This window comes from Chelonoidis abingdonii, chromosome 1 (assembly GCF_003597395.2).
Source record: "Chelonoidis abingdonii isolate Lonesome George chromosome 1, CheloAbing_2.0, whole genome shotgun sequence".
NCBI lineage: Eukaryota > Metazoa > Chordata > Testudines > Testudinidae > Chelonoidis > Chelonoidis abingdonii.
Genome location: NC_133769.1, coordinates 92,251,695 through 92,277,574, shown reverse-complemented (window position 1 = coordinate 92,277,574; position 25,880 = coordinate 92,251,695). Strand labels below are relative to the sequence as shown.

The 25,880-nt window shown below is 43.0% G+C and overlaps 1 protein-coding gene across 2 annotated transcripts in view; it reads right to left on the bottom strand.

Moving 5' to 3' along the window:
- The window catches only part of UTP20 (UTP20 small subunit processome component), an 86,297-nt gene extending 62,609 nt beyond the window's left edge, over positions 1-23,688 (bottom strand). The window contains exons 1-20 of one of the 2 annotated variants that reach the window (XM_032788589.2): positions 23,520-23,688; positions 19,401-19,481; positions 18,645-18,711; positions 18,234-18,366; positions 17,165-17,353; positions 16,928-17,009; positions 15,504-15,641; positions 14,844-14,999; positions 13,824-13,970; positions 13,214-13,348; positions 12,045-12,122; positions 10,442-10,620; positions 8,426-8,581; positions 7,806-7,894; positions 5,799-5,904; positions 4,011-4,161; positions 3,717-3,779; positions 3,231-3,389; positions 1,353-1,429; positions 349-428 (exon numbers count right to left, since the gene is read on the bottom strand). In XM_032788589.2, coding sequence (XP_032644480.1) covers positions 349-428; positions 1,353-1,429; positions 3,231-3,389; positions 3,717-3,779; positions 4,011-4,161; positions 5,799-5,904; positions 7,806-7,894; positions 8,426-8,581; positions 10,442-10,620; positions 12,045-12,122; positions 13,214-13,348; positions 13,824-13,970; positions 14,844-14,999; positions 15,504-15,641; positions 16,928-17,009; positions 17,165-17,353; positions 18,234-18,366; positions 18,645-18,711; positions 19,401-19,481; positions 23,520-23,564 — 2,311 coding nt within the window. In that variant the 5' untranslated portion in view covers positions 23,565-23,688. The remainder of the gene's footprint in view (positions 1-348; positions 429-1,352; positions 1,430-3,230; positions 3,390-3,716; positions 3,780-4,010; positions 4,162-5,798; positions 5,905-7,805; positions 7,895-8,425; positions 8,582-10,441; positions 10,621-12,044; positions 12,123-13,213; positions 13,349-13,823; positions 13,971-14,843; positions 15,000-15,503; positions 15,642-16,927; positions 17,010-17,164; positions 17,354-18,233; positions 18,367-18,644; positions 18,712-19,400; positions 19,482-23,519) is intronic. The other variant, XM_032788591.2, reaches the window with a different exon arrangement.
- Positions 23,689-25,880: the final 2,192 nt, after the last annotated feature.

Genomic DNA, 25,880 nt, shown 5'->3' with positions numbered 1-25,880 from the left:
CCTAGAACTGGAAGGGACCCTCAAAGGTCATTGAGTCCAGGCCCCTGCCTTCACTAGCAGGACCAAGTACTGATTTTGCCCCAGATCCCTAAGTGGCCCCCTCAAGGGCTGAACTCACAACCCTGGATTTAGCAGGCCAATGCTCAAACCACGGGAGGCAACAATTCTGACAGATCTCCACTCTCTCCCTCAGGAAATGAGGCCAGAAGGGGAGGAGGAAAACTTATGTCCTGATTTTTCCCCTTTTGCCAGTTTGGTGCACATCAGAGCATAAAGCCAGAGTCCTGTTCATGAACCACCTGGACCATAGCTAAGTTAGTGTCTAAACATCTACAAAACATGAATTACCAGCATAGACGGCCGCTTTCTCCAAGTGCTCATAATAGACTTTCCAGAACTGTTTATTCTCCATTTCGTTTGCATGAGATCTAACAATAAACAAGACAGTAATTAAGTAAAAAATTCCATGTGATATTAGCCGGTTATACTGCTAGTATGTTGAAAGACTTGGTGTCCAGCCCTACTCAGCATGTAGGCAAGACATTTGCTGTGTGCGGCTATAACATTTCTTTGCCTTCATCTGAAGATCCCAAAGGTTCATTGTTATCAGAATAGCCTGGTTATAGCTTGTGAATACAAAGGGACCCTTTGGTACAGACGTTTTCAAGTCTTTCAATATTGCCTATGCAATCACATAGCACTTAAAACCAACACAAAGAGTCAGCGAGGATTCACCCACTGAAGATGTAGTTTAACATTTTCATGATTTCACTTCTCCGATGGGAAAAATGACACATTATATCATAGAATGTACAAAGAAAACACTAAGTGGTCACAAGCCAGGCAATTCACCCTGAAAGCTGACATTCCAAATTTAGGGTTCAATCCAGTGCCCATTCAAATCAACAGGAGCTCTTCCATTGACTTAAGTAGGTTTTGCACCAGGCCCTTAGTGAGGGGCGGAAGGAGACACAGACTGATTTATTATTTATATAACACCTATCATATGATGGTCATAATAGTGAGAGATCAGCAGTTGGCTATCTTGGATTCGAGTCTGTTACCTTTATGTCCCAACCCTAGATGTAATTTAACAATACTTTTGCCTATGAGTTGTCTTTCATATTTGTGCATCACAAAAACAAGTTAAGAAGTAACAGTCCATAAAGAGCAAGATTTACTTGACAGATCAGAGGCATTTCTGTGGTACCTCATGTAAACGTACATCATGCTTGTGTGTATTTACATTTATTTTTAGGGATGCGACACATTTTTATTTAGCTTTTTTAAAGGCCCAGAGGCAGCTGCAACAACACAACTGAGGTTCTCACCATGCACTAGCACATACTTACGTTATGAGCTCAATAATGGGATCCCAGAGAAGGCTGAAGTTAATATAGAGCATTCCCAGTAAATACTGAAGAGGCACCTACAGTGACACACAAGAAAACTGTTTTAAAAAGCTAACGATATTCAAAGCAAGTATAAAAACAGCTTCACTGATTGATGAACTGCAAGAAAAAGCAATAAAGTCAAGTTAAAATCTCTCAGAATCAACACCCATAATTAAGACATTTCGATTATTATTTGTGCTTTGCTAGTGCCAATGCCACATCGTGCTAGGCTCTACACAAACATAGAAAAAAGGAGAGTATTCCCTGCCCTGAAGAGCTTATGTTGTGTTAGACCCAGGGTCCCATCCTGATTCAGCTCCTCACTGTGCTATGTGACATATAGACACACACACAATCCCTGCCCCAAGGAGTTTACAACTCAAGAAGGCACATTATAGAAGCACTTAAGTATCAGTAGTAATAAGTTAATATTTAGCTAGTACAGGAAAAATCCCGATCGAAGCAGCCTTGACAGTGTGAAGCCCACAGCAGCTCAGCAGCATGGTCAGATTCAGCAGCAATAGAGGGATGTCCCTGCAATCTATAAGGCCTCAATCCTGCAATGAGCTCCAAGAAGGCAGACCCCTGAGCCCACGCAGAGCTCCACTGAGGTCCAACGACACAGAGTTTGTTGCCAGGTCAGGGGGTAAATTGCTAACAGCTCACCCCAGCCCTTCGCATCACTTCCACCTACTTTCCTCTCACTACTCTTTACAGGAGTGTTTAGAACGTTTATTGAAATACCATCACTTTTTTTCGGTTTCTGCCCCTGCTAGATATTGAGGCAAATATAGTTTAGTCAGTTCAGGATAAAAACACCCAACAACAAGACATGCTGATCACCAGCTGGAGCCAAAGGTATTTCCCAACTTAGTGCAATACTGCACATTTAAATGCATTTTGGCACCTTACACTTTCCTCTGAAGCATCGAGCACTGGCCATTGGCGGAGGAAGGATACCAGGCTAGAGAGACCACTGCTCGGGTGGGACGTTCAAAAGCACTCAAGTTGTTGTCTTCTTTTGTGTGGCTTAAAAACAGCAATGTCAGATGTCCAAGGCTAGGCTGGCAATCCAATTGATTGCTTCCAGTGATGTGGAGTGGTTAGCAGAGATACCACTGGAATATGGTGGTTTTGGGCACTGTCCTATAGTTTGACGTCTGTTTTTGGCTGTCACAAATAGGACTGTGTCTGAGGGCTTGTCTATGCTTACAGCGCTGCAGATCTTAATGAATATGCTACCTATGCCAACAAGAGAGCTTCTCCAACTCCCAAGAGGTGGTAGCTATGGCGACAGGAGGGCTTCTCCCATCAACACAGCACTGTCTACACTGGAGGTCATGTCAGTATAACTGTGTCACTCAGGGGTGTGGATTTTCCACACCGGAGGGATGTAGTTATACCGACAGAAGTTTGTATGCCCCCACCTATGGAGAAGGCAGGCACGTAATACCATGCAATGTGCGGATGTGATTTAAAGTGAACCATATTTTCCAGGGGAGCGAAAACCCACATGGTTCTTTGGTTGGGTGCTTGATGAGGTGTTTGTTCGAGATGCTGATGTCTTTCCACCTTGCTCACCATTAATCTTCAGGGGAAAGCCCCATGTCTTTCAGCTCTGGTGCTGCAAACTAAAAGGAGTTGGGAGCAGCAAAGTCCCAGTGACTACTGATGAAAGTTGAGCTCCTAACTCACTCATGATTAGTTTCTTTCCAGCCTGCATTTACTGAAGCCTTCACAAGTCACTGAAAAAAGTTATGATGAAGTAAAATGCAAATTTTTCTTGCCTTATAAAAAGGAAACAATCCATTGTACCTTTCGGCAGTAACTTCTCACCTCATGTAAAGGTCCATCTGGTACTGCAGACTGCACCATATCATGCCTCAGTTTTCTTAAATGAAGAAGTTTTTCTCTATAATCATTCACAGTGGCTGGCACAAGTTCAGCTTGAAGTAATATGGCAAACACGGATTGAAGCTCTCCTGTTCCATCATCCTGAACAAACCAGTGAAATCCCTTTTGTTAAAGGATTCCTCTAGACAATAGTTTTGTCATAATTCACTATTTAAAGGCAGAGCCTCAGCTGCTGTAAACTGGCACAGCTCCACTGAACTTGATGGAGCTACAGAGATTTCCACCGGCTGAGGATTGGGCCCATAAAAGTCTGAAAAGCCAAACAAGCATACAGGGAGCCCACTTTAGCTAAAGAACAGAGACCAGCATGTGTAACTGGCAAATAAAGTCAGTGTCAAGAAAACCACTTATATTAAAAAAAAAAACCCTTCCCCCCGGTTTTGAAATGTTAAGCAATTGTAATACTACCTTGGTTGATGTAGGAAGCTGAGCCTCCAAATGACTTAAAATCCTTATTGTCAAGAGTCGGACCTATTAAAAGTGAAAGTATGTTTCAGAGACGTACTGCAAATGGTGAAAGGCCATTGAAAATGGCACAATTTTAAAGACATGAAGGGCATTCATTCTTGCACATAATTGCACATTTCACCTTTAGGCCTTCCTTATGCATCTTATTTCAAATGCTGCTAATTAAGAATTCATTTTTCCATTAAAACACAGATCATCTTGCACATATTGGAATCCGTTAGAAAAGAAGATTACCTTGGAGATGCTGGAGGAAATGTTTGTCTTCAGTTTATCAAACAAATCCATTAAGTTCTCATGGGAAAGAGGATCCTGGCAACCACACAGAGCCAACCTCGTATAATAGAGATCAGCCAGCAGCAAGGCAGATGGGTCTGAAGGAAAGACGCTGAAACAAAATATTTGTTTATTATTGTACAAGGTGAACCACGATTAAAAAAAATATATCATATGGGGGAACCCTCTTCCCCCAAATCAGGATTCTGCTAGCACATTACACACCAGTACGGTCTAAATTACGAAGGGCAAAATGAGATATGTGAAAGTCTTTCATTTCCCTCTCTGCCTGTAACTGGACCTGCAACTCTGTGGCTGGAAGATTAAGCATGTGCATGCAGAAACCCTGAATGAGCAGGGATCTGTACAGGGGTGCTGTGAGGATAAAATCCATTAATGATTGTCAAGCACTCAGATACAATGGTGATCGGGGCCCATATAAGTAGTAACGCTGCAAGTCCTAATTTGTTTTCTCTGGCTGGACTGGAAGAACTATGTTGGGAGATCATACAGATCTTAAACACTTTCTGTAATTGCTCAGTTATTAGGGCCCTACTGAATTCACGGCCATACAGATTTCACAGGGGAGACCGGCATGTCTCAAATTGGGGGTCCTGACCCAAAAGGGAGTTGCGTGGGGGGGGAGGGGGGTTTGCACAAGTTATTTTAGGGGGATCACGGTATTGTCACCCTTACTTCTGCACTGCCTTCCAGAGCTGGGCGGCTGGAGAGTGGCAGCTGTTGGCCAGGCGCCCAGCTCTGAAGGCAGCACTCCATCAGCAGCAGTGTAGAAATAAGGATGGCAATACCATACCATGCCACCCTTACTTCTGCGCTGCTGCTGGCAACAGCTCAGCCTTCTCTAGGCCGACAGCAGCCGCTCTGCAGCTGCCCAGCTCTGAAGGCAGCGCTGCCGACAACAACAGCATAGAAGTAAGGGTAGCAGTACTGCAACCCCCTCTACAATAACTTTGGGCACCTCCCCCCATCAACCCCTTTTTGGGTCAGGACCCCTACAATTACAACACTGTGAAATTTCAGATTTAAGTAGCTGAAATCATGAAATTCACTATTTTTAAAACCCTATGACCATAAAATTGACCAAAATGGACTGAGAGTTTGGTAGGCCCCTAGTTATTATATATGTTAATTATTAGTTGAAGAGGGTTAATGGAGTTGTCAGTTTTCATAAGTGTTTATTAAAATGCGGAGATTAAAAGTGAGGTGCTTCCTCTTACTGCGGGAGAGTACAAAATAATGTCTAATCAATCAATATCTAATGGGGGAATGGAATCCTCCTAATACTGTAGGAGAATCCTCTAGACCACAACAAGAATTAAAATGTGATATTTATGTTTAGCTGAGACTATTTTCATTTTACTTTTTTTTGTAAGTAAAACAAAATCCAAGATTCCTGGCTGCAATCCCGCAAGATAAAACCAGCATTGTTGCATTCACACATTCAACAGCAACAAAAGTTAATCTGCAGCTTTCACACAATTCAAAGAAGTAGATTGTTATTATGGAGATAGGGCTATAAAGCATACGCCATACAGTACAGTAAGCTGGCAGTGCCAGACAACATCCCTACCCCAAATGGCTAAAAATCTGAAAAAAAACATGCTGGTGCACGACAACAGGAAACAAACAAAGCAAGCGTGTTTGTTTTGCGTAATAGCCTTTAAATAAAGGCAAAGTTATCTCTTCACTATATTAAGTGGAACACCAGAGAGTCAAGAGTTCACTTACGTCACCAAGTTCTTCACACGTTCCACAGGTAACAAATGGAGAATTTCAGAAGATTCTGCTAAACTAAGGAGCGTGCTCACAGCTTGACAGGCCACAAACAAGCTTCCTAGGAGCAGAGGGAATGGGAACAAACTGTAGTTATTCATTCTCATGGAATTCCTGTTTGTAAAGCGCTTTGGGATCCTCAAATGAGAGGTGCCACAGAAGTGTACAGGATTATAATGTTATTTCACATGCTATAGAAATACAAATGTCATTTGTGAGCTAACTGCAGCCATTCAACATTTATCACCACCAACAGTGAAAGTTTAGAGTAGAATTCTCCTCTGATCATCATGGCAGATCTCCATCTCGAAACGCTGCTGTCCCTGAGCATGCAGAATGCTCAGTTCGTGTTTATGTGAAGTCTGGGCACACAGAGAGAGCACAGTACTGACATTAAACTCTGCTGTGTGGGTCTCAGAATTTTGCCCAACAAATGGTGCTTGGGAAACCAGAAAGAGCTGTCAAATGCATTACTGAAAGGAAATGAGGGCAGAGGGGGGACACGATAATTGTGCAAGCATCCATATATCCTTGCACCTTGGAAATGCAGGGTGGGGTTTGCAAACCTATCTACATGATTCAGAGGCTCAATTCCCATTAAAAATGTATGAGACCAAGATAACTCTGAAAGTAGTTTCCTTTCTGGGCCCCTTCTTTAGCATTAGAGACTTTCTCTACCTCTCGCAGGTCCACTCCCATCATAATCAACACCAAACTGCAGCCAAAATCCTCTCAGCCAAGAATGGGGAAGCGCTGTTCCTGTCAAATGCCACTCCTAAACTGGCCACAGGGTTCACTCCCTTCCTTCTTCCCTTACAGAAGAGACACTGTCCCTATGCCAGCGACATCATGGGAGACTTACAATAGCACAAAGGACAGTTAAACACCCAACTCGCACTGAAAATGAATGGGAGTTGAGGAATTTAAGTCCTTCTTACTATTAGTCTGTGTAGGGAATTCCCTACTGAAATAAATGAGAAGCTCTCCATTTAAAAACAGAAATCGATGGCAGAATCAGGCTTTACATATCCCCTTACATTACAATAGATTAAAACAGCTGGATGCCACATAGAAAAAAAGAGGTTAGGAAGGATAGGGGCTGTTCCTGACACAGACTAAGCAATATTAGAGAATAAAAGCAGAATGTAGTATACTACTTTGGACATTTCTATGCAAATTGATAGTAATTATAAAGGATTTAATAGCCAATAAGAATCCCTACCTCTCATATAGTCCTTTTCATTCATAGACCTCAAAGCCCTTTACTAAGGGAAGTCTGGATGCTTTTTCATACTTCTCTAAGAAGCTGAATTTTTTAAGCCCCTCAGTGTTACAATTTTGATGCATATTTCCAATTAAATCATAACCTTTCTCTGGGCAATGGTTATAAAGAGGGCTACCAATTTGTTAATATGTGAAGCTGTACATGTAGGCAAGCGATTTAGTTTTAGAATTACTGTCAAGACCCAGGATGTTGAGAGGAAAATTCCAGACCTGGAGCCAAAGATTGTGAACAATGTAGTCAAAGAACACATGTAAAAATGTATCACTATATTTTTGCTACAAGCTTGACTTTGATAACTCAGCTTGGTTTAGTTTCCATTTCTTTTACTCCCTCTTCCTTTTCTTCACAATCCCTCTCTCAAATTCTAGCTTTCTAAACATCTTGGTCAGTCAGATTTTGAGTCTATACTTTTGTGGACTTCTTGTCCAATTACATATCCCTGACATGATGACATTTACTTCACCATTCTATTATTACTATAGATGGCATTTGGTATATTATTTCCTGCATGTTATTTTTTCCATCTTGCCTTTCATGTTCCACTGTGCTGCTTATTAAAGCGGGATACAACGCAGTTATTATTCATTGTTATGTCTTGTGTCTCTAGTATAATTGCAGAGTTATGTCTTTTTATGTGACAGTAAAAAGTTAATGAACAAGAGATGACTGTAACTGACCTTTGCATAGCCTTCCTCTGTCAATAGCCAGGAAGAGAGATTCTATAAAACTTGTAACTGGTAGCAGGATTTTTTCTTTGTCTATTGGTCTGTCAAAAATAAAGGTACAAATGTTTATTTCTTTTTTAAAGTCAGACACTCAATAACATTGGGTTCTCTCTCATATTTCTCTTACATTAAATATAGATTTCAAACAAATCGATTATTAGTAAACTATTTTGCTAAGTCAATTTCACAACTTAAATCATATCACCAATGATTGCGTTTTAAGCATTTCTTCAACAAAATGTCATTGCACTGACTGAGCATGCTCTCCTCCTAGGGACTGAAACAACAAAATTCTAAGGGCTTCATTTCATGCCAGCAAATGTGACCTTTGGAACAGGAAAGCAGGAAACCTGCATTTTGTTACCAACTCTGCCACGGAGCTGCTGGGCAACCATGGGCATCATGGCTCTATGCCTCAGTTTCCCCGTCTGTACAATGGGGGTAACGATACTTTCCTTTTCCTTTGCAAACGCTTTGAATGGAGAGCGATACGTGAAAAACATCAGACATGAGCTAAGTAGCATTACTATTCAGACACAAGACAACAGTAACAGAATGGTTAGCATCCTCACCTAACATGCGGAAGTACAACAAGGGCAGCCCAGGGGTGTGAAAGATCAATAACATCTTCATTTTCTGGTAAGTGGATTAGAGACAGAATATGATCCAACACGAGCATTTGTTTCCTTTCTCCATTTCTCTTACTCATCTTCTGTCTTGTGTTGGATCTAAAAATAAAATCAAGCTTAATCAGTAATCGAGTTTAACAGCAGCAGTTGAACCTTTCTTCCTATGAAATTTAAAATTAAGCTGGTTCCTTTTAAGAAAAGGCTAAGCTTCCCATTTACTTGAATAGTACACTTTTTGATGGGATCTTCACTATTTTCATGCAGACATTTCTAACGAGGAAAGCAGAAAATGCTCCATAAAAGGTTACATCACAGCATTCGGAGGTCCAGCAGAATCTGTTCCTGTACTCTTGTTATTCCATTGATTTTCAAGTACACCTCTACCTCAATATAACACTGTCCTTGGGAGCCAAAAAATCTTACCGCGTTATAGGTGAAACCGAGTTATATCGAACTCGCTTTGATCCACTGGAATGCGCAACCCCCCACCCAAGGAGAACTGCTTTACTGCGTTATATCCAAATTCGTGTTATATCGAGGTAGCAGTGTATAAAAGAATGGTGTCTTTCTTGATACTTCTCTGTGTTTATTAAAAGGATTCCTCCACATTTCCAGCACAGCTGTCAGACCTGCAAGTGGTTCTCAAGCACACTGATCCAGCTCCTGGAAAATAAACTGACTTTCCTCCAAAACAACTGCACCTACATTTGAATTTGCAATAGGCTACAAATCAATCTAATGCCCAAGATGAAGTTAGTCATAACGAAAGTTTTCCTTCTGATACCCAAGGGCCCTGCCATTTGACCCGACTGGATAGCAGTATGTAGCTGTGTTATCCCAGGTGCAGAGCTAGGACTAAACTGACTACCTCCTCCTTGCTCCATGGGGAGTATGTGACTGCAGCAGCCTGTTTTCTGGTGCAAATTACTTCCCCTATGTTGCTGACTCAGCTGTACTGGTAAGTGCATTGGGATGGGGAGGCTGGGGACCCTTGGTTCTTCCCACCAGTCTGCACCAGACAAGGAAGTAGTGACGTGACCCAGTGGGTGGTGCTCTCCTCTTGCCCTCTCTTCGATCATCCATGATGTGGGTAGCTGCTGCAGGGGAGTGTACTCATAACTGAATCCTTAATAATCACAATGGCCAATGGAGAAAGAGTTCACTATTACTGCAGAGAAGAAATGTTTATGAAATTTCAAGGAAATGAAGCTTGGGGGTGTAGAAGGAGAATAATTCCCTCCTCTCTCCACAGGTAAAAATCAGCACTCCCTTGCAGATTTATTATGAGAAATGATGAATTGTACGAAAATAGCTCCTGATTAAGAGAATCCTGCTTACACTTGGATACCATCTAAATGGAAACGTGATTAAAACAAAAATAGACTGTAGGAGCATGTGGAATTCATCCCAGCAAAATATTTATTGTGACTGCTGCTGCTTTTCCTTCCTAATCATTTTTGGGTATTTATATTGCAGTGCCACCCAGACATCCAAATGGGGATGGGGACCCACCTGTGCTGAACAAAATGTTCCAGAAGACATGGTCCCTAAGCCCAAAGAGCTTAAAGTTTAAAAGACTGTGTGACATATGAAGGACAAGCTAAGGAGAGAGAGATACAATCAGATACAATTTGATTTGCTTCTTCCTGTTCTTTTGCCTCTGATGTCCATATTCTCAGGAACAAAGAATGCTAGGAAGCAAAAGTATTTCTATGTTGTTTTGAGATGAGACAAAATCCTATACAAGGGACAAATATTCACCCCTTCTGTGACCGAAACGCAGCAAGTATTTAAATGCCAAGGTCTGCAGAGATTATTCCAAGTCCTCAAAGAAAGAGTGAACACTAGGTGAAGTGGCAGTTCTGACGCCATAGTCAATCTGCTTAGCAACACTACATTCCAAACCTTTCGAAAGACAGCTCTGAGGTAACAGTGTCTGTGGAGCGTGAGGAGACTTACCCTATCGGTGGTTCTGTAAAAACAAGGGGATATTTTTCAAAAGCCATTGAGCCAACAGTGGGAGGTTCTGCTTTCTCCAGAATGAGTTTAGCCAAAATTGCCATGGCCTCATCCTTAGCTAGAACATCATCTTCAGAGAAGCAGTCCTCAACGTACTCTAAAAAGCACGGAAGAAAATGCTGAAAGGAAAAAGAAATCGAGATTTTACATGCCTCTCCAATTCTGACCAAGAAAATCAGGGATCTGAGACACAGGTGCCAGGGAAGCCAAGCTCTTTGGGATGAGCTGTTGCAGTACCAAAGTTTCCTCCAGTCCTGATGCATCAGATCACCAAGACACGAGGCACCAATACCAGGGAGACCTTGAGGAGTCAGTGATTTGACACAAAGACCCTAGCCTATCCCAAGTCCAGGCTCCCAACAGAGCTGAAGATCCCCAAGAACAGCCCCTCACAGCATGCAGAGAACCTGCTTCCCTCCACTCCTTCCCTCAACTCAGAGCCCTGGGCCACCAGGCTCAGGTCTCACCCACCAGACATCCCCCTGGTTCTCCATTTCAGCCTTCACCACCCCCAAACAGAAATTCATCCCACCTCCCCCACTTCCATACAAATCCCAACCCCACGTCTTCACACTTGATCCCTCTCCCCACTTTCTTTCCATCAACACAGAGATCTGCTGCCCCCTTCACTGCTTCTGCTTCTGAATCATGGTATCAGAGACCAGACCTCAGCTGAGGAAGCTGGCCAGCAGCTTTTGGAGGAGCTGTGACTCGTTATGGTAGGAACCCTCTTTTATACGCCCAATTTACTGTATTTTACACATTCAAAAGGGGGACTGGCTTAAACCGAGAGCCTCTCTGTACACTCCTTGCAATTTTCCTATCTCTCTCTGGGCTGTGCTATGTTTGTAAAAAGGATCTGGGAAGAGGTGAGAGAGAGACCCTGAAGTCCGCAGATTACTGATACCTTCATTGAGACACATCCCCTGTTAACCAATCTACCATGAAAAAGTCACTAATACCAGAGACAAGATATTGGCGAGCGTATGTTGGAGAATAGGGATTGAAGGTGTGCAGCCACAATGGGCGTTCAGATGCAAAAATCCTGTCAGATGCAAAGCTCCAACACAACACTAACTACAGACCACTGACATCTCCTTGACTCCTGGACCATGTCTGCCCCTTCAGTAACCCAGCAGGAATCCCCTGAGCTGTGTTATGTGGGAATTCAAATTAGATAACTACAATGGTCCCTTCTGACTCTTAAAAATCTATGAAATTGTAAAGAAAAGACATTTTTTGCACTGCCATTTTCATTCCTCTGATATTGACTAACAGCCCCTTTCACTCCCATCAGGTCACATCAAAGACACAGAAGATGGACAGTTCAAATATAGGTCAGATAAAAATGATCCATCGTAAGAAATATCTATATTATGAATTTGACAAGTGTAATGGCGTTTCTATGGTCAGCAGTCAAAACAACTCTCCATCAGACTCATTTTCCCCACCCAGAAACACAACTCCTCCATTGCTCATCTGACTACAAAATAAATAAATGAATGAATGAATGAATGAATGAATGAATGAAAACTTCACCTACCTGCTCAAACTGATTCATTGAAAACACTGTTTTGGAGAAATCCAAAAGGAGGCACCTTTCAAACCCACTTCCAAATGCCTGTCAAATGCGAAGGAAGAGTTAGAAGGGGCGTATAAGCAACAAGCGCTTTATTTGTTCATGAAGGGATTCAAGACATGTGAGCTATGTTCCTCCAGTGCACACAGTGTTTCTTAGTGCTGAAAGGAGTTACATATAAAAACCTACCCACCTCCTGACCCTGTAAACACTTACACACATGGGTAACTCCAATATACATGAGCACCTCCACAGAGTTTAACGGGATTTCTCACATAGATAAGTGAGAGATAAGCAGAGAATTAATACTACTAAGCCAGAGATCAATACTAAAGAGCGGACAGACTTAACTCCTCCAGCCTTATTTCGTTATTGTGAAAACATTTTTTGGTTTCATCTTTTGCAAGAAATACAAGAGATGTACCTCCATTGCTTCGTTCAGGTCTGCAAATCTATTTTTCCTACAGCACAACTAGTTTCCCATATTAATTATATCATATATATGTACAGTAACACATGAAAACTGAAACATCCAAAATAAATACTGCCATTTCACATACACCTTAATCAACAGAACAGATTAAAAATAAGCAAACACTATCAAAGCAGCTTTGTGTTTGGGTCCAGCGGCAGTAGCCATGGTGTTGCAATATACCGGTAACCTGCTTTAGAAAATACTTCTAGGCTTACCAAAGGGTCTGATAAAAAGGTCCCTGAGGTCAAGAAGCAGCACAGTCTACTGGACAGGTTACTAGACTTGGAGTCAGGGGACCTGGGCTCTAATCCCAGCTCTACCACTGTACAACCCTGGGCAAATCACTTTGCTTCCATTTCCTTTCCAGCTCCTTGTCTGCTTAGACAGGGACTTTTGCTCAGAGTCTGTTTGTACAGGGCCTGGCATAATGGGACTTCTAGGCACTACTATCATACAAAAACAACACACTTGGGTTTTGGATCAGCCCCTAAATTCACCACATGCTGAGGCAGCGATTGGCTTGTACTTTGTCTGCACAAAAAGGAAGAGAGTAGCCCTGAGTAACACATTTCCTAGAACATAAGTGCTGTGTGTGGCAATCAACTCATTCAAGAGAGACTGAGCCGTGGTTCTTCAGTTGCAAAATGAATTGCATTACCTTCTCAATCACTTCCTTGGTCACAGCATCTGGCAGGAAAACATTCTCAGAAAGCAGCAAAACAGAAATTGTTTTAAGCAGGGTCTTACAGCAAGGCACTGAGAGGTCAGATGTTTTAAACATTTTTGCTAACGTCTGAGGAATGAGAGAGAGAGAAAGGCAATGTCACATGCACCACAGGACAATGATTCGTCCCAGCCATGCCCGAGGGGATGAGGACCCCCTTGGAAATGCTCGTTCACACCTGCTCAGGCTGCTGCCTTCTCCACAGCAGCACAGTTCCTTCAGGAATCATACCCTCATCACATGGTCCCCAGCAGCAACTGTCCATGACCACTTCTCCTCCTTCCCCGCTCTCAGTGGAGGATTCATTTAGAGGAGGACACCCATAAGATCATGATGACAGAGTCATCATTATATTACACAGGGGAATTCTCATAGATTTGCTGGGGTGGCTCCTAACGGTTGCCAAATTGACTTTCCCCTGGCCCAACTTCTAGACCTTAGCACACACCCAACAAGCAGAGAAAACAGGTAAGCATACTGCACATGCTCTGGTTTCCCACCCTCCACCTGTGTGCACAGTAGCCAAAAGGATGGTCTGACTCACCTTACAAACTGCTTCAGGTTGAGGGATTTTGGACCCATTTGCATGTTCTGCCAGGATCAAATACACTTGCAATAACCTTTCAATCTGTTCTGAGCTTTCGCAACTGTTGGCCTTCGTTATTTTCTCCTGCAATTCTAATACTGATTCCTGCAAGAGACAGTTTCACATGAATGATCAGATCCTGTCATGGATAACGCTAAGCTGAAGCAATTCTGGTAACTGCATGTTCCACTGGCCTGATAAGCTATTGCCAGCTTTCTTATTCTGATCCAACAAATTAACCTTTCTGGGAAAGGAAAAATGTAGCTAAATGGTTCCAATAATGAACATCTCACATCTCTTGGATGGAAAAACAAATGTCTAGCAAGGTGAAGTGCTCCTTCAAAGAAGGCTTACAGATTGCATAGAAAAAAAACAGAAGAGACAAATACCTTGTGCTTAGCTTTACGTGAACGCTTGGAGCCAGATTCTGACCACAACTGATCTCAGTAACTCCACTGACGCCTGTGGTGAAATCACGGTCCTATTGAAGTCAGTGGGAGTTTCGCAGTTGATTTCAGTGGGACCATGACTTCAACCTTGTTGTGAAGGGTGAAGATCAGAATCTTCACACTATACTAGTGTGAGATCAGAATCTAGTCCAGGGAATGCAATAGAACTAATTACATAAAATAACTCTTAATAGCGGAAGGCGAAGAATTGCTATTATACTGGCCTGAGTGGGAAGAGAGGATGAGATGGATTTTCACTGGCAGACAAAATCATGGCAGGAAAGCAGTGGTTACCTTCCCCAAATCCCACCCCAAACTGCACAACATAACTAAATCAGTTCAACAACAGGCCCTCTGTCCCCACAGATGAAAGGCCAGGCTTTCCTCCTTAGTGCAACATTTATTTTAATGTTCCCACTGCAGAAAACACACACTACATACCTTTCCTTTAGCACACACAAAATGCTATTCGGGGGGGAGGGGAAGGGGCTGTTATCTTTTTTTCAGCTTCCTGGCAACGAAAACTTACTTCCAAACATTTGAAAAGAACCTCGAAATGCTCCTTGTAGATATGCACTGCAGCCGATTTTACCATATGTTTGACAGCTTCTCCAACAATAATCCACGGGAGTTTAGCTTCAATCTCGGTAATGGGCCCCAGCTTTAGCAGAATGAACTTTATAGCCTGTGGAAGGAAAAGGCAAGTTGTGTCTTCATGCTTAGAAAAGAGACCAAAAAAATTCGAAAACCCTTTAGCTTTAGAATTTTTTTAAACAAATGACAATGTAATGGCTTTTTAAAAATATTATAGGGATTTCAATCACCTATAAAATTATCTTTTTTTGCCCAATACTGAAGTTAATATTTAAATCCAAAATTGTTTTATAGCCTCTAAATAAATCCACAGAAATACACATGATCACCCAATGCAACCATTTCAAAACACACAAATACAGCTCAGGAATTACAAAAAGCAAAAACTTGAAAAGCCACCTTTAAAGAGATATCATTACATGTATTATCTTACAATAAACAGCACAATTTACATCCAAAATCCACTGAAGCAAACAGAAAGACACCTGTTGGCTTCAAGGAGTGAGATATCAGGCTCTATTATAGCGATGTCCTGTATTAGGTACTTTAAAACTTTGTCATTTTCCACTTAGTTTATATGCTCAGGCTAATTTACCTTCTCTGCACAGGAGTGAAACATGTTTCTAACTCCCTTGACCATCTCAAAGAGTAGTTGTCCCACGCCTTCTGCTTTTTCTGGGTGCTCTCCCAGGTCAAGAAACATCAAATTGAAGAGTTCATTTTTATCAGAAACCTACAAAACAAAATCCACAAAGAAAAAGTTATCTTCAGTTCAAACCTATCAAATGGAAAGAAATCATTAAATGACCTCAGACAGTGCCATCTTACTCTTCTACTCCACCCTCCAACAATTCAGACTTGTTCTCTCTACAATAATGTATGCAATAGAATGGAGAGGAAGAGTCAGATCCTCAGCTGATGTCACTCAGTGTGGTTTCACTAACAATGCCCATTCAAATCAATGGGACTTCAGCACACGCTGAAGAATAAGGATGGGATTACTCACATGCTTAATGTTAAATACATGCTAAGTGCTTTGCTGAACTGGGACCATAATGAGATGTCACACTGAATAAGGGGCAGTAAACTAGTCACTGGAACAGTAAGGACTGTACTAGGGTCTAAGAAAAGGACTGGACCATTCTAAGTCAGAATTCAGTAATTAAGTACTGTGATGCAGCAAACAGATGGGAGAACGCTGCTTGAATTTCTGCCCAAGATTTTCAAAATCCTCAGTTTTTGGGTGCCCAACATGTGGCTCCTTAAAGGGGTCTGAATTGTAGGGATTAGGGATCAGCACTTTCTGAAAATCAGACTCCATTAAGGTATCTCAGGTTGGATGTCCAAAATTCAAGGAAGCCAAATCCACTAGTCACTTCAGAGAACCTGGCTTCTGGATTTATTGGCTTAATCAACACCAAATGGCTATACATTCCATTTCCCACTTCACCAAAATGACTGCAGTTTAGCATTGATTAATTTGGCTAGAAAAATTATGTACTCAAATTTTCTGTGCTAAAATGAAGATGAACAAGAAATTGCAAACAATGCAACAAAAAGTCTCAAACCATTATTTCAAAAATGCATTGACCCAACGTGAAGTATAAAAACTAATGGCCCAATCCAGCCAAGTCCAACATAGCTCCTTTCTCCTTATCGGGGATTCTACAGAAATGTTGGAAAGGTGACCAGGAGCACTTCAGTTTCACTGCTCTTACAAAAAAAAAAAAAAAGAAATCCATATTACGTATATAGTCAAGGTCTGATCCTGTGAGGTGATGAACACATTCTGTTTCAGCTGTGCTACATATAAAGTCTCCTACAAAACCTTTGTCACTGCATAAACCAAACCAAACCCCTCAGAATGGATAGAATGCTAGTTTGTGTATTGTTAGCCCCTTTATTCTCTAGAGGGCACCCACCATCGTTAAACATTACAGCTTTGTTCAGTATTGGTTAGCTTGATGCCAGGGGCCCCATGGAATGCTGTTAAAGTCATGGCAGTAACACTTCACCTACCTTCCTCATTAGAAAGGTGAAGCTTTCTGCGGCAAACTTTCTGATGTGTGGTTTGATGTGTGCCAACAGGGTACTGTATAAACTACAAATACAACAAGCAATTAAAACCATTCAACTCACACTCAGCCAGAAAGAATTCATCAATAATTACTTTGTAAAAAGACAGTTAATTCTGAAGAGTAAGAGAAGCATTTATATTAAAATATAATCTAGTGACTGCAGACCAATAAAGCTTACCTATATATATTACCCATATCCTTCACCATCAGTCTCCACAGATATTTGTAAAGGTAGGAAAGAGAGGTAAAAGCCCATTCTAGCAGCTCTGTGTCTTGGGTATCCAATAACATGGTAATAGTCAGGAAAAAGTCTTGAAAGTGCGGGTAGAAGTCTGTCTGGAGATCTCGAGCTAGCTGTACCACTAGGCTAGATTTCAGAAAACAAATGTTAATGTTCGTATGTTTAAAATGCCAAAACACCTAAATAAACTATAGCTCACTGCCTGATCGTGCAACTACACTGCAAATTAAAATGGCTCTAGTGGGTGTACAGCATGCAGATTCATTGGATGTAAAGCTGTCACTGTCCCTTATGTGAACACCATACATGATGTTACCTTGAATGAAAGGGGTTTTTGAACTGAAAACAAACCAACCAAACAACCTCAAATAATTTTACATTTAGGTTACATTAAGAGTGAGACTTAAAACCAAGAGCAGCCATGAAGACATCAGTGACACAATGAGCTCACACCAACACGCTTCTTGGGTTGTTGTAGAGATTTGTTTGGTTATATTCTAGGAGTATTTTTGAAACTAAACCTTAGAATTAGAATGCTACTATAAAAGACCCAGAAATATCACTGGTATGGCTCTGTCTCAGGGCATGTCTGCACTTATCCCCAGAGTGATCGATCCAGCAGGGGTCAATTTATCGTGTCTAGTGAAGACACGATAAATCGACCGCTGAGCACTCTCCCGTCAACTCCGGTACTCCATCAGAGTGAGAAGTGTAGGCGGAGTCAACGGGGGAGCGTCAGCAGTCTCCTACCACAGTGAAGACACTGCGGTAAGTAGCTCTAAGTATGTCGACTTCAGCTACACTGTTTTCATAGCTGAAGTTGCGTAACTTAGACGGACATAGCTCGCCTCCTTCTCAGTGTACCCCAGGCCTCAGTAACGTGTCCAGTGCAATTCTTTCTTCCATGACAACAAGGACACATACACGATGTTTTTGACGTGATTTACACACTTTTCACCCTACATTGACACAACGGCACTGAGTTTATTTTACAGTGTGTACTTACTCCAAAAGGGGCTGATATGCAAGACTGTTTTTGACTTGCAGATGAGTCTTCAAGCTCTGCACTATGGCATCCTGATAATACACCAGCTGGTTGAATGACTGGCATTTGCCAGCCACTTCTCTGTAGAATTTCACTGTGCAAAAAACAAAGGAACACTTAAGAACTGTGTCCTATTTATTGGTAAACATAAAGGACTTTCAAGAGAATAACAGCTCCTCTACAGCCCAATTCAAACCCCACTGAAGTTGATGGAAAGACTCCCAGTGATTTCAATGAGCTTTGAATCAGGATCCTAATCCCTCTGCATCAGGATGGTAATCTAGGTAAACAAATTCCACCTTGTAAAGCATGATCTCATTATGCAAGCAAAGAATGCAAATGAATTATAAACTATTTACTATAAACAGATACCAAAGTGCTGTGTGAGGTTCAGTTCTCTCCATTTCTGCAGTCCTTCATAAAAGTAGGTTTCAACCTCCTGTCAGAAATAAAGATCATGCATTAGCCAAACAGCCCTAAATAAAACATATTCTTTCAAAGTAAAGATTAGATAGAAGGCTCAATAGATGAAGCACGATCCAATGCCTCATGCCATGTCTCAATTTAAAGGAATGCTGATGACTTACTGAAACACATTTAATGCTTATAATACATGGCCAGATAATGCAAAGTGCAAAGCCATATAAGCTCCAGAATGTTTTGTTATCAGACAGTATCTTTAAAAAGTAACACTACTGATAGGTGCAAAACATACTTCGAGATTTTACTGCAATTTCACAATGTATTAACTAATTACATTCATGATCCCGCACAGACTTACATAAGTGCTTACATGTAAACACTGGGAGTTAGTCCCATTAAAATCAATGGGGCTATTCACTGTGCATAAAGTTAAGCATGTGTGTATGGCTTTGCAGGATTGGGACCTCACTTGATCCATTGTTCTTCTTCTCTTACAAACAAATCTGAACACAGACTTTCGATGATACTTAGGGTCCTACATGCTTAAGTCGCTTTTGAAAATGGGACTTGGCTGTCTAAATGGAGCAATGCCTAAATACCTTTAGAAAAATCTGAACCTTGGTGAATATACATTTCTAAAGTGCTCTGAGATTCTTGGTCAAAAGATGTTATAGAATTGCCATAGAATTATTATATTCTTCTCACCTCAGCGTAGCTCCCAGTCCTGTCAATCCGATGAATAATATCGATATTAACATTGCCTAAGCGTTCAGAGAAGGTGAGAAACTGTAAAAACAAAAACTCAAGTCAAATGTTTCCTTTGCTGTTTATTTCAGAATTATCTCTTTTAAATGAGTCTCTGACATGCACTATAGAACTGCAGACATTGAGGAAACACTGTCAAATAGCGCAGATTGTGTAAATAAAGCTGTTGATATATACACATACATACAGAGAGAGATTCTGCTTTTATGTCAATGAAATCAGTCTTTTTCTTTGTTTGTTAATTGGGGGAGTGGATAGAAATATCTGCCTGAAGTGTTTACAGCCAAACACTGCAGCACCTGTTAATGCAGGAGAACAAAAACAAAGATCTAAGGCTGTGGCTACACTACAAGGCTTTTAGCCACAGGCTTTGCCGCTACAGCCGTGCCACTAAAAAGAAGGTAGTACAGCTGCTGTTTGTCTACAGGAGAGAGCTCTCCTGCCGACAAAACACTTCGGCAGCTGTTTTGTCGGCAGGAGCTCTCCGACAAAGCACTGGTCTCACCGGCACTTTTCATCAGTAAAACTTTTGTCATTCGGGTGTGCATTTTTTTTAATGCCCGAACGACAAAAGTTTTGCCGACGACGTGCCAGCGTAGACAAAGCCTAAGTGGGGCGAAGCACACTTAAGTAAGCTAAGAGCATAAATGGAGGGTGGGAAGGAAGGTAAATATTACATTTTTAAAATGATTAGTTTTCAGTGCATAGCTGTTCTAACGTATACCACAGAGCGAGGTGGCCAAACTGTGGCTTACAAGCCACATGCAGCTCTTTTACAATTAAAGTGTGGCTCATGAAACCCCCATGCGCCCCCATTCTCCACCTACCAGACCGAGAGGTAGGGGGGAGAGGGAGAGAGAGCGAGCTTGGGCCTTCTCCCTTGTGGTGGGGGGCGCTAGGGGTTTCTACCCAGTGGGGAGGGGAGAGTCTAGGGGCATCAGCCCCACAAGAGGCACCTGCAGGGGCTTGAGCCCTGCTCTTGTTGAAGCCCCGAACGCTGACTCCTGTGGTGCTGAAGCCCCTAGCTCCACCATTCTGGCAGGTGCGCCCAACTCTTGAACTTCTGAAGTTTATCGTATGCAGCTCAAAGGGTCAGTACGTTTGCACACCCCTGTCATAGAGCTTGATCCTGGCTTCAAGTAATACCCATGAAGCGCCCCATTGTCTTCAATGGATGGATAGAGATAGGGTAGGTAAGGGATAGGTGGGGAAGAAAGGGGGTATGCACGCAAGTGCCAGTTAGCTTGCATAATTACAATGGAAGATTGATTATTAACACTGTCTGAAGTTTTATAAGTAACTCAAGAACTTATAAAAAAGATACATTATTTTCATGTTCCTAATTGTCTTCAATTATCAGGGCATTGTTCATCTACAGGAGTCTATAAAAATATTAATGACTGACGGAACACTAGTTATATTTCAGTACAAGGAGTCTTTCCAAAACAAAGAATTACAGCAAATATTTTGCATCATTCAACTAAACACTGTTTTAAGCAGATACTATTTGGATTTATTTTAGAACACAATTTCTGACTGAGCAGTCTTTAAATAACATGCCCTCGATTCATTTTTTATAAATGCCTTTCTAAAATATTTTATTGGGGGTTTTCTCGTCCTACCCTGTCAGTGGATTTCTTGACTCTTTTCAGCAAGGGAGGCACATTGACTGACTTGGGAAACAGTGAAAATGACTACACGTGAAATGTCGTCAAATACACAAAGTAAACAAACCAGAAAATTAGAATTTTTTTTTTTGCTATCTCCTTTCAGTTATACCAGTGTTGAATATTACTTGTAACTATAGCAAATACAAAGTCCTCAGACAGAAATATAATAATTGAGTTAATGCTGTCTCTTTAAACATCAGCTACATCACTTAGAACAGTGTCTCTGAAACTTGGGATGCCACTTGTGTAGGGAAAGCCCCTGGTGGGCCAGGCCAGTTTGTTCACCTGCCACATCTGCAGGTCCGGCCAATCATGGCTCCCATTGGCCGTGGTTCACTGCTCCAGGCCAATGGGAGCTGCGGGAAGCGGCATGGGCCTAGGGGCGTACTGGCCGCCGCTTCCCGCAGCCCCCAATGGCCTGGAGCAGCGAACCACGGCCAGTGGGAGCTAGATCAGCTGGACCTGCGGACAGGACAGGTAAACAAACCAGCCCGGCCCGCAGCCCCCATTGGCCTGGAGCAGCGAACCACAGCCAATGGGAGCCGCGATCGGCCAGACCTGCGGATGGTGCAGGTAAACAAACCGGCCCGGCCCGCCAAGGGCTTTCCCTACATATGCGGCGTCCCAAGTTTTGGAAACACTGACTTAGATACCCTTTTTTGGGATAGTCACGTTAAAGAGATCATAGGGGCTATTAGATATTCCAGCAAAAAACCTCAGCAAAATACAAGGTTTTCTATACCAGTGCAGAAAGATGCATCTGAAAGGTTTCCTAGGGCCAAATCATGCCCTACAGCAGAAAAACATACAGGAGAAAAAAAAGTTATTGGCACATGTAGAGTGTTCTAAATGTTATCTAGGCAGGATGCTCTAATCATGCAAATATCCCAGAACCCTGAAGGAAATCATTGACTCAAAACATCAAATCAGACAGACAGGGAATCCCTCCAGCCATACCCAGGCAGCGTGATTCCTTCTAGAGCAGTGGTTCTCAAACTTTTGTACTGGTGACCCCTTTCACATAGCAAACCTGAGTGTGACCCCCTCCTCTTATGAATGAAAAACACTTTTTTTATATATTTAACACTATTATAAATGGCAAAGTGGGGGTGGGGTTGGGGTGGAGGTTGAGAGCTCACGACCCCTCATGTAATAACTTTGCGACCCTCTGAGGGGTCCTGACTCCCAGTTTGAGAATCCCTGCAAACTTTTTGGCCTGAAGGCCACATCGAGGTTCCAAAATCGTATGGAGGGCAAGTGTAGTGTATTAAACTGCTCCCTGAAGGAATGTGCTACTTACCATGTACTAAGTATGTCTGTCAGTCCTGGTGCTCTGAGTGGCATAGTAAGGGAGCAAGGCGGTTGGATAAGCTGCAGGGGATCCGAGGGCAGTCAGGGGACAAGGAGGCCTGTCAGTGGGTGGGGGTGTGGATAAGGATCAGGGCAATCAGTGGACAGGGAACAGGGGCAGTTGGACAGGCGTGGGAGTCCCTGGGGGCCTGTCAGTGGGTGGGGGCGTGGATAGTGGTCGGAGCAGTTAGGGGATGAGGGGGTTGGATGGGTTGGGGATTCTGAGAAGGGCAATCAGGGGGCGGGAACTGGGAGAGGGCAGATAGGGGGTAGGGGCCAGGCTGTTTGGGGAGGCACAGCCTTCCCTACCCGGGTGTAGTGTATTAAATTGCTCCCCGTAAGTGCACAGCAGCCATCTGCACTATCCAACGTTGCTAGCACTGGTGGAGTCAGTCGATGGATATTGGCAATGGTAAGACTATACGAATTTCCCTAGCATAGGTGAATCTGCAGATTCCCAATAACACGTGGTGCATTTATGCTCAGAAAAGTGGTACTTGCTCTTCCCTAGTGTAGGCAAAACTCCTCATATGGAGAAGTTTCCATGAACTCAGAGACAGGGAGGAAGCTACTACTTTTGCTCTTCTGTCCTCTAACAGTGTGAGGACCCCAAAGCAGGATTTTTGCTTTTGGTCTCCTCTACTCCACACAGTGAGGGGAAAAGAGTAGAGGAGAAATTCTGATAAGGCCTGTTGTGAATAGCCCAGGGTCAAACGAACGGAAACTCATTCTAACAGGAAATGCAAAAAAGGAGCGGGGTAATAGCTGGACTCTGAACAGAAAAATCATTTCAACAGTGCGATTAGATTGCAACCTTATCTTCAGGGCCCAGCACAGCATGTGGGCCTTAAAACAATAACGAGGAAGCCCAAAACAGCGGGGGGGTGGGGGGAATGCCTGAGGAAGAGGAGGAGCCACCCCCGAGCCATGTGTTCCCAGCTCGGGGCCAGCTATGCTGCACCCCCCGGGCCAGGGCAGCGCCCCACTCGCCCGTGCTGTGTCCGATGTCCAGGCGCCTCCCCGTGGCTCTGGCACTCACCCTGTGCGTGTTCTCGGACTTGTGCAAGGAGGATTTGGACTTCATGGCCCCGAGCGGGCGGGCTCCGAGTCCGGGCGCAGCAGCTGGGGCCTCCTCCACGGGGCGCCGGGACCCAAACACACGTGCCGGCCTAGCTGCTGGGCGTCGCCATCTTGGCTGAGGGAGGCGGGGAGCTGCGGCTGCCAAGCCACGTGTGCCACGGGCGGGGGAGGTGCTGGGGGCGGGCCGGCCATAGCGGGCCCTGCAGCTCCGCCTCCAGCCTGCAAAGCTGCTGCACTGGCCCAAGGAGAGTGGAGGTTGGTGCGTTCTTTGCTCCAGGAGACCGGGCCGCCCCCGGGACCGAGGTGCTGGCGGCTGGTCTCGTGCCGGATTCACTGGCAGCGCCACGCACATTGGCAAGGCCAGAATCCGGCAGGACTTTGAACTGGTCATAGCCCCAGGTCAAAGCTAGCTTGAAAAATACCCATGCGGCCCTGTCGTGGGCCTGTCTCCCCCGTGCTGAGCTCCAGTGCCTGGGTGCTTGTGGCTTTCCCAGACATCTCCATGTTCCTCCAAGTTTCTTAAAAGCTGGAGTGCGAATTGACCATTTGTCCGAGAATCGAAGGGATTCTTCTGTCTACCTAGGGCTGGTCTACACTACGGGGGGAATCGATCTTAGATACGCAACGCTGAAGTCGAATATCTAAGATCGGATTACTCACCCGTCCTCACCGCGTGGGATCGATGTCCGTGGCTCCCCCTGTCAATTCCGGAACTCCGTTGGGGTTGGTGGAGTTCCGGAATCGATATAAGCGCGTTCAGGGATCAATATATCGCGTCTAGATGAGACGCGATATATCGATCCCCGAGCAATCGATTGTAACCCGCTGATATGCCGGGTAGTCTAGACGTAGCCCTAGTTGTATCGACATGGGTGGTTACGTTGACCTAACTACAGTAATCAGGGCACAGAAATTTTTCACAGCCCTGAGCAACGTAGATGGGTCAATTGAATTTTTAAATGTACACCAGGTCTTCAAAAGGCAAATACAATAGAACCTCAGAATTACAAACACCTGGGGAATGGGGGTTGTTTTTAGCTCTGAAATGTTCATCATCCTGAACAGAGCACTATGGGTTTTTTTTCCAAAAGTTTACAACTGCACAGTGACTTAATACAGCTTTGAAACTTTACTATGCAGAAGAAAAATGCTGCTTTCCCTTTATTTTCTTTTAGTAGTTTACATTTAGCTCAGTACTGTCCTATATTGATTTGTTTGTTTGGGGGTTTTTTTGCCTCTGGTGCTTCCTGATTGCATACTTCTAGTTCCAAATGAGGCATGTGGTTGACCGGTCAGTTCATAACTCTGGTGTTCATAATGCTGAGGTTTTACTGTATAGCACAGGATTACACTTGGTTATGGAAGGTCATCTTTTGTAATCCATAAGGGCTAGAAACTTGGGTTGTTTTTTGGTTTTGTTTTAAATAAAAAATTAAGTTCATGTACTCACTTGAGAGAGCTTCTTATTCATCCTGGGCAGGTGGATTCTTCAAACCCTCAATATATATACACCACTACTATATAATAAGTATTAGTGGGATAGTTAGTTGATAAGCATACCTACTATATTTACTTTGTACAGTTTTAGTGAAGATAAAGTTATGGTTATTTCTATCCATCTTAGGTTCTTATATGGCCCCCATAGTTCCGGAATTTGAGTACCTCACAATCTTTAACATACTGATCCTCACAGCACCCCTGTTAAGTAGGGAAGTGCTATTATCCTCATTTTACAGAGTGGAAACTGAGTTACAGATAGGCTAAGTGACTTACCCAAGGTTGCAGAGGAAGCCTGTGGTGGAACAGGGACTTAACCCAGGTCTCCCTAAGACTAGTGCACTAATCACTGGCCCTCTCTATATAAGTATCTTAGTGCTTGATCATCTGAAATAATATAATGGTGCTGCTAAAAGTAATTATCAAATAAAAGCCGGTGTTTCAATGTAAGACTCTTTTGTATGTGTATGTATCCCATGTTTGACACTGTTATCGTGCTATTTGTATAATAGTATTTACGTTGCATTTTTGCTTCCCACTACAGAGCAGAGAAGAAGAGTTATTGGTATCACTGAAAGAAAGGAAAGACACTGCTGAAACACGCATAGTATATGGCAGCCTGCCATAGAACCAGAAATGTACAGCAATGCAAGCCTGACACTGAATATTTAATCCCCCCCCCCCACCGCGCGCACACAACATACTCCAGTGTGAAACATTTCCTAGACCTAGGATACTATGGGATGTTAACTTGGGCTGCACTTTACCTGTGCCATTGCTAATAAACTTTTGGAATAGTCTGAGATAGATGTGCTAAAAACCC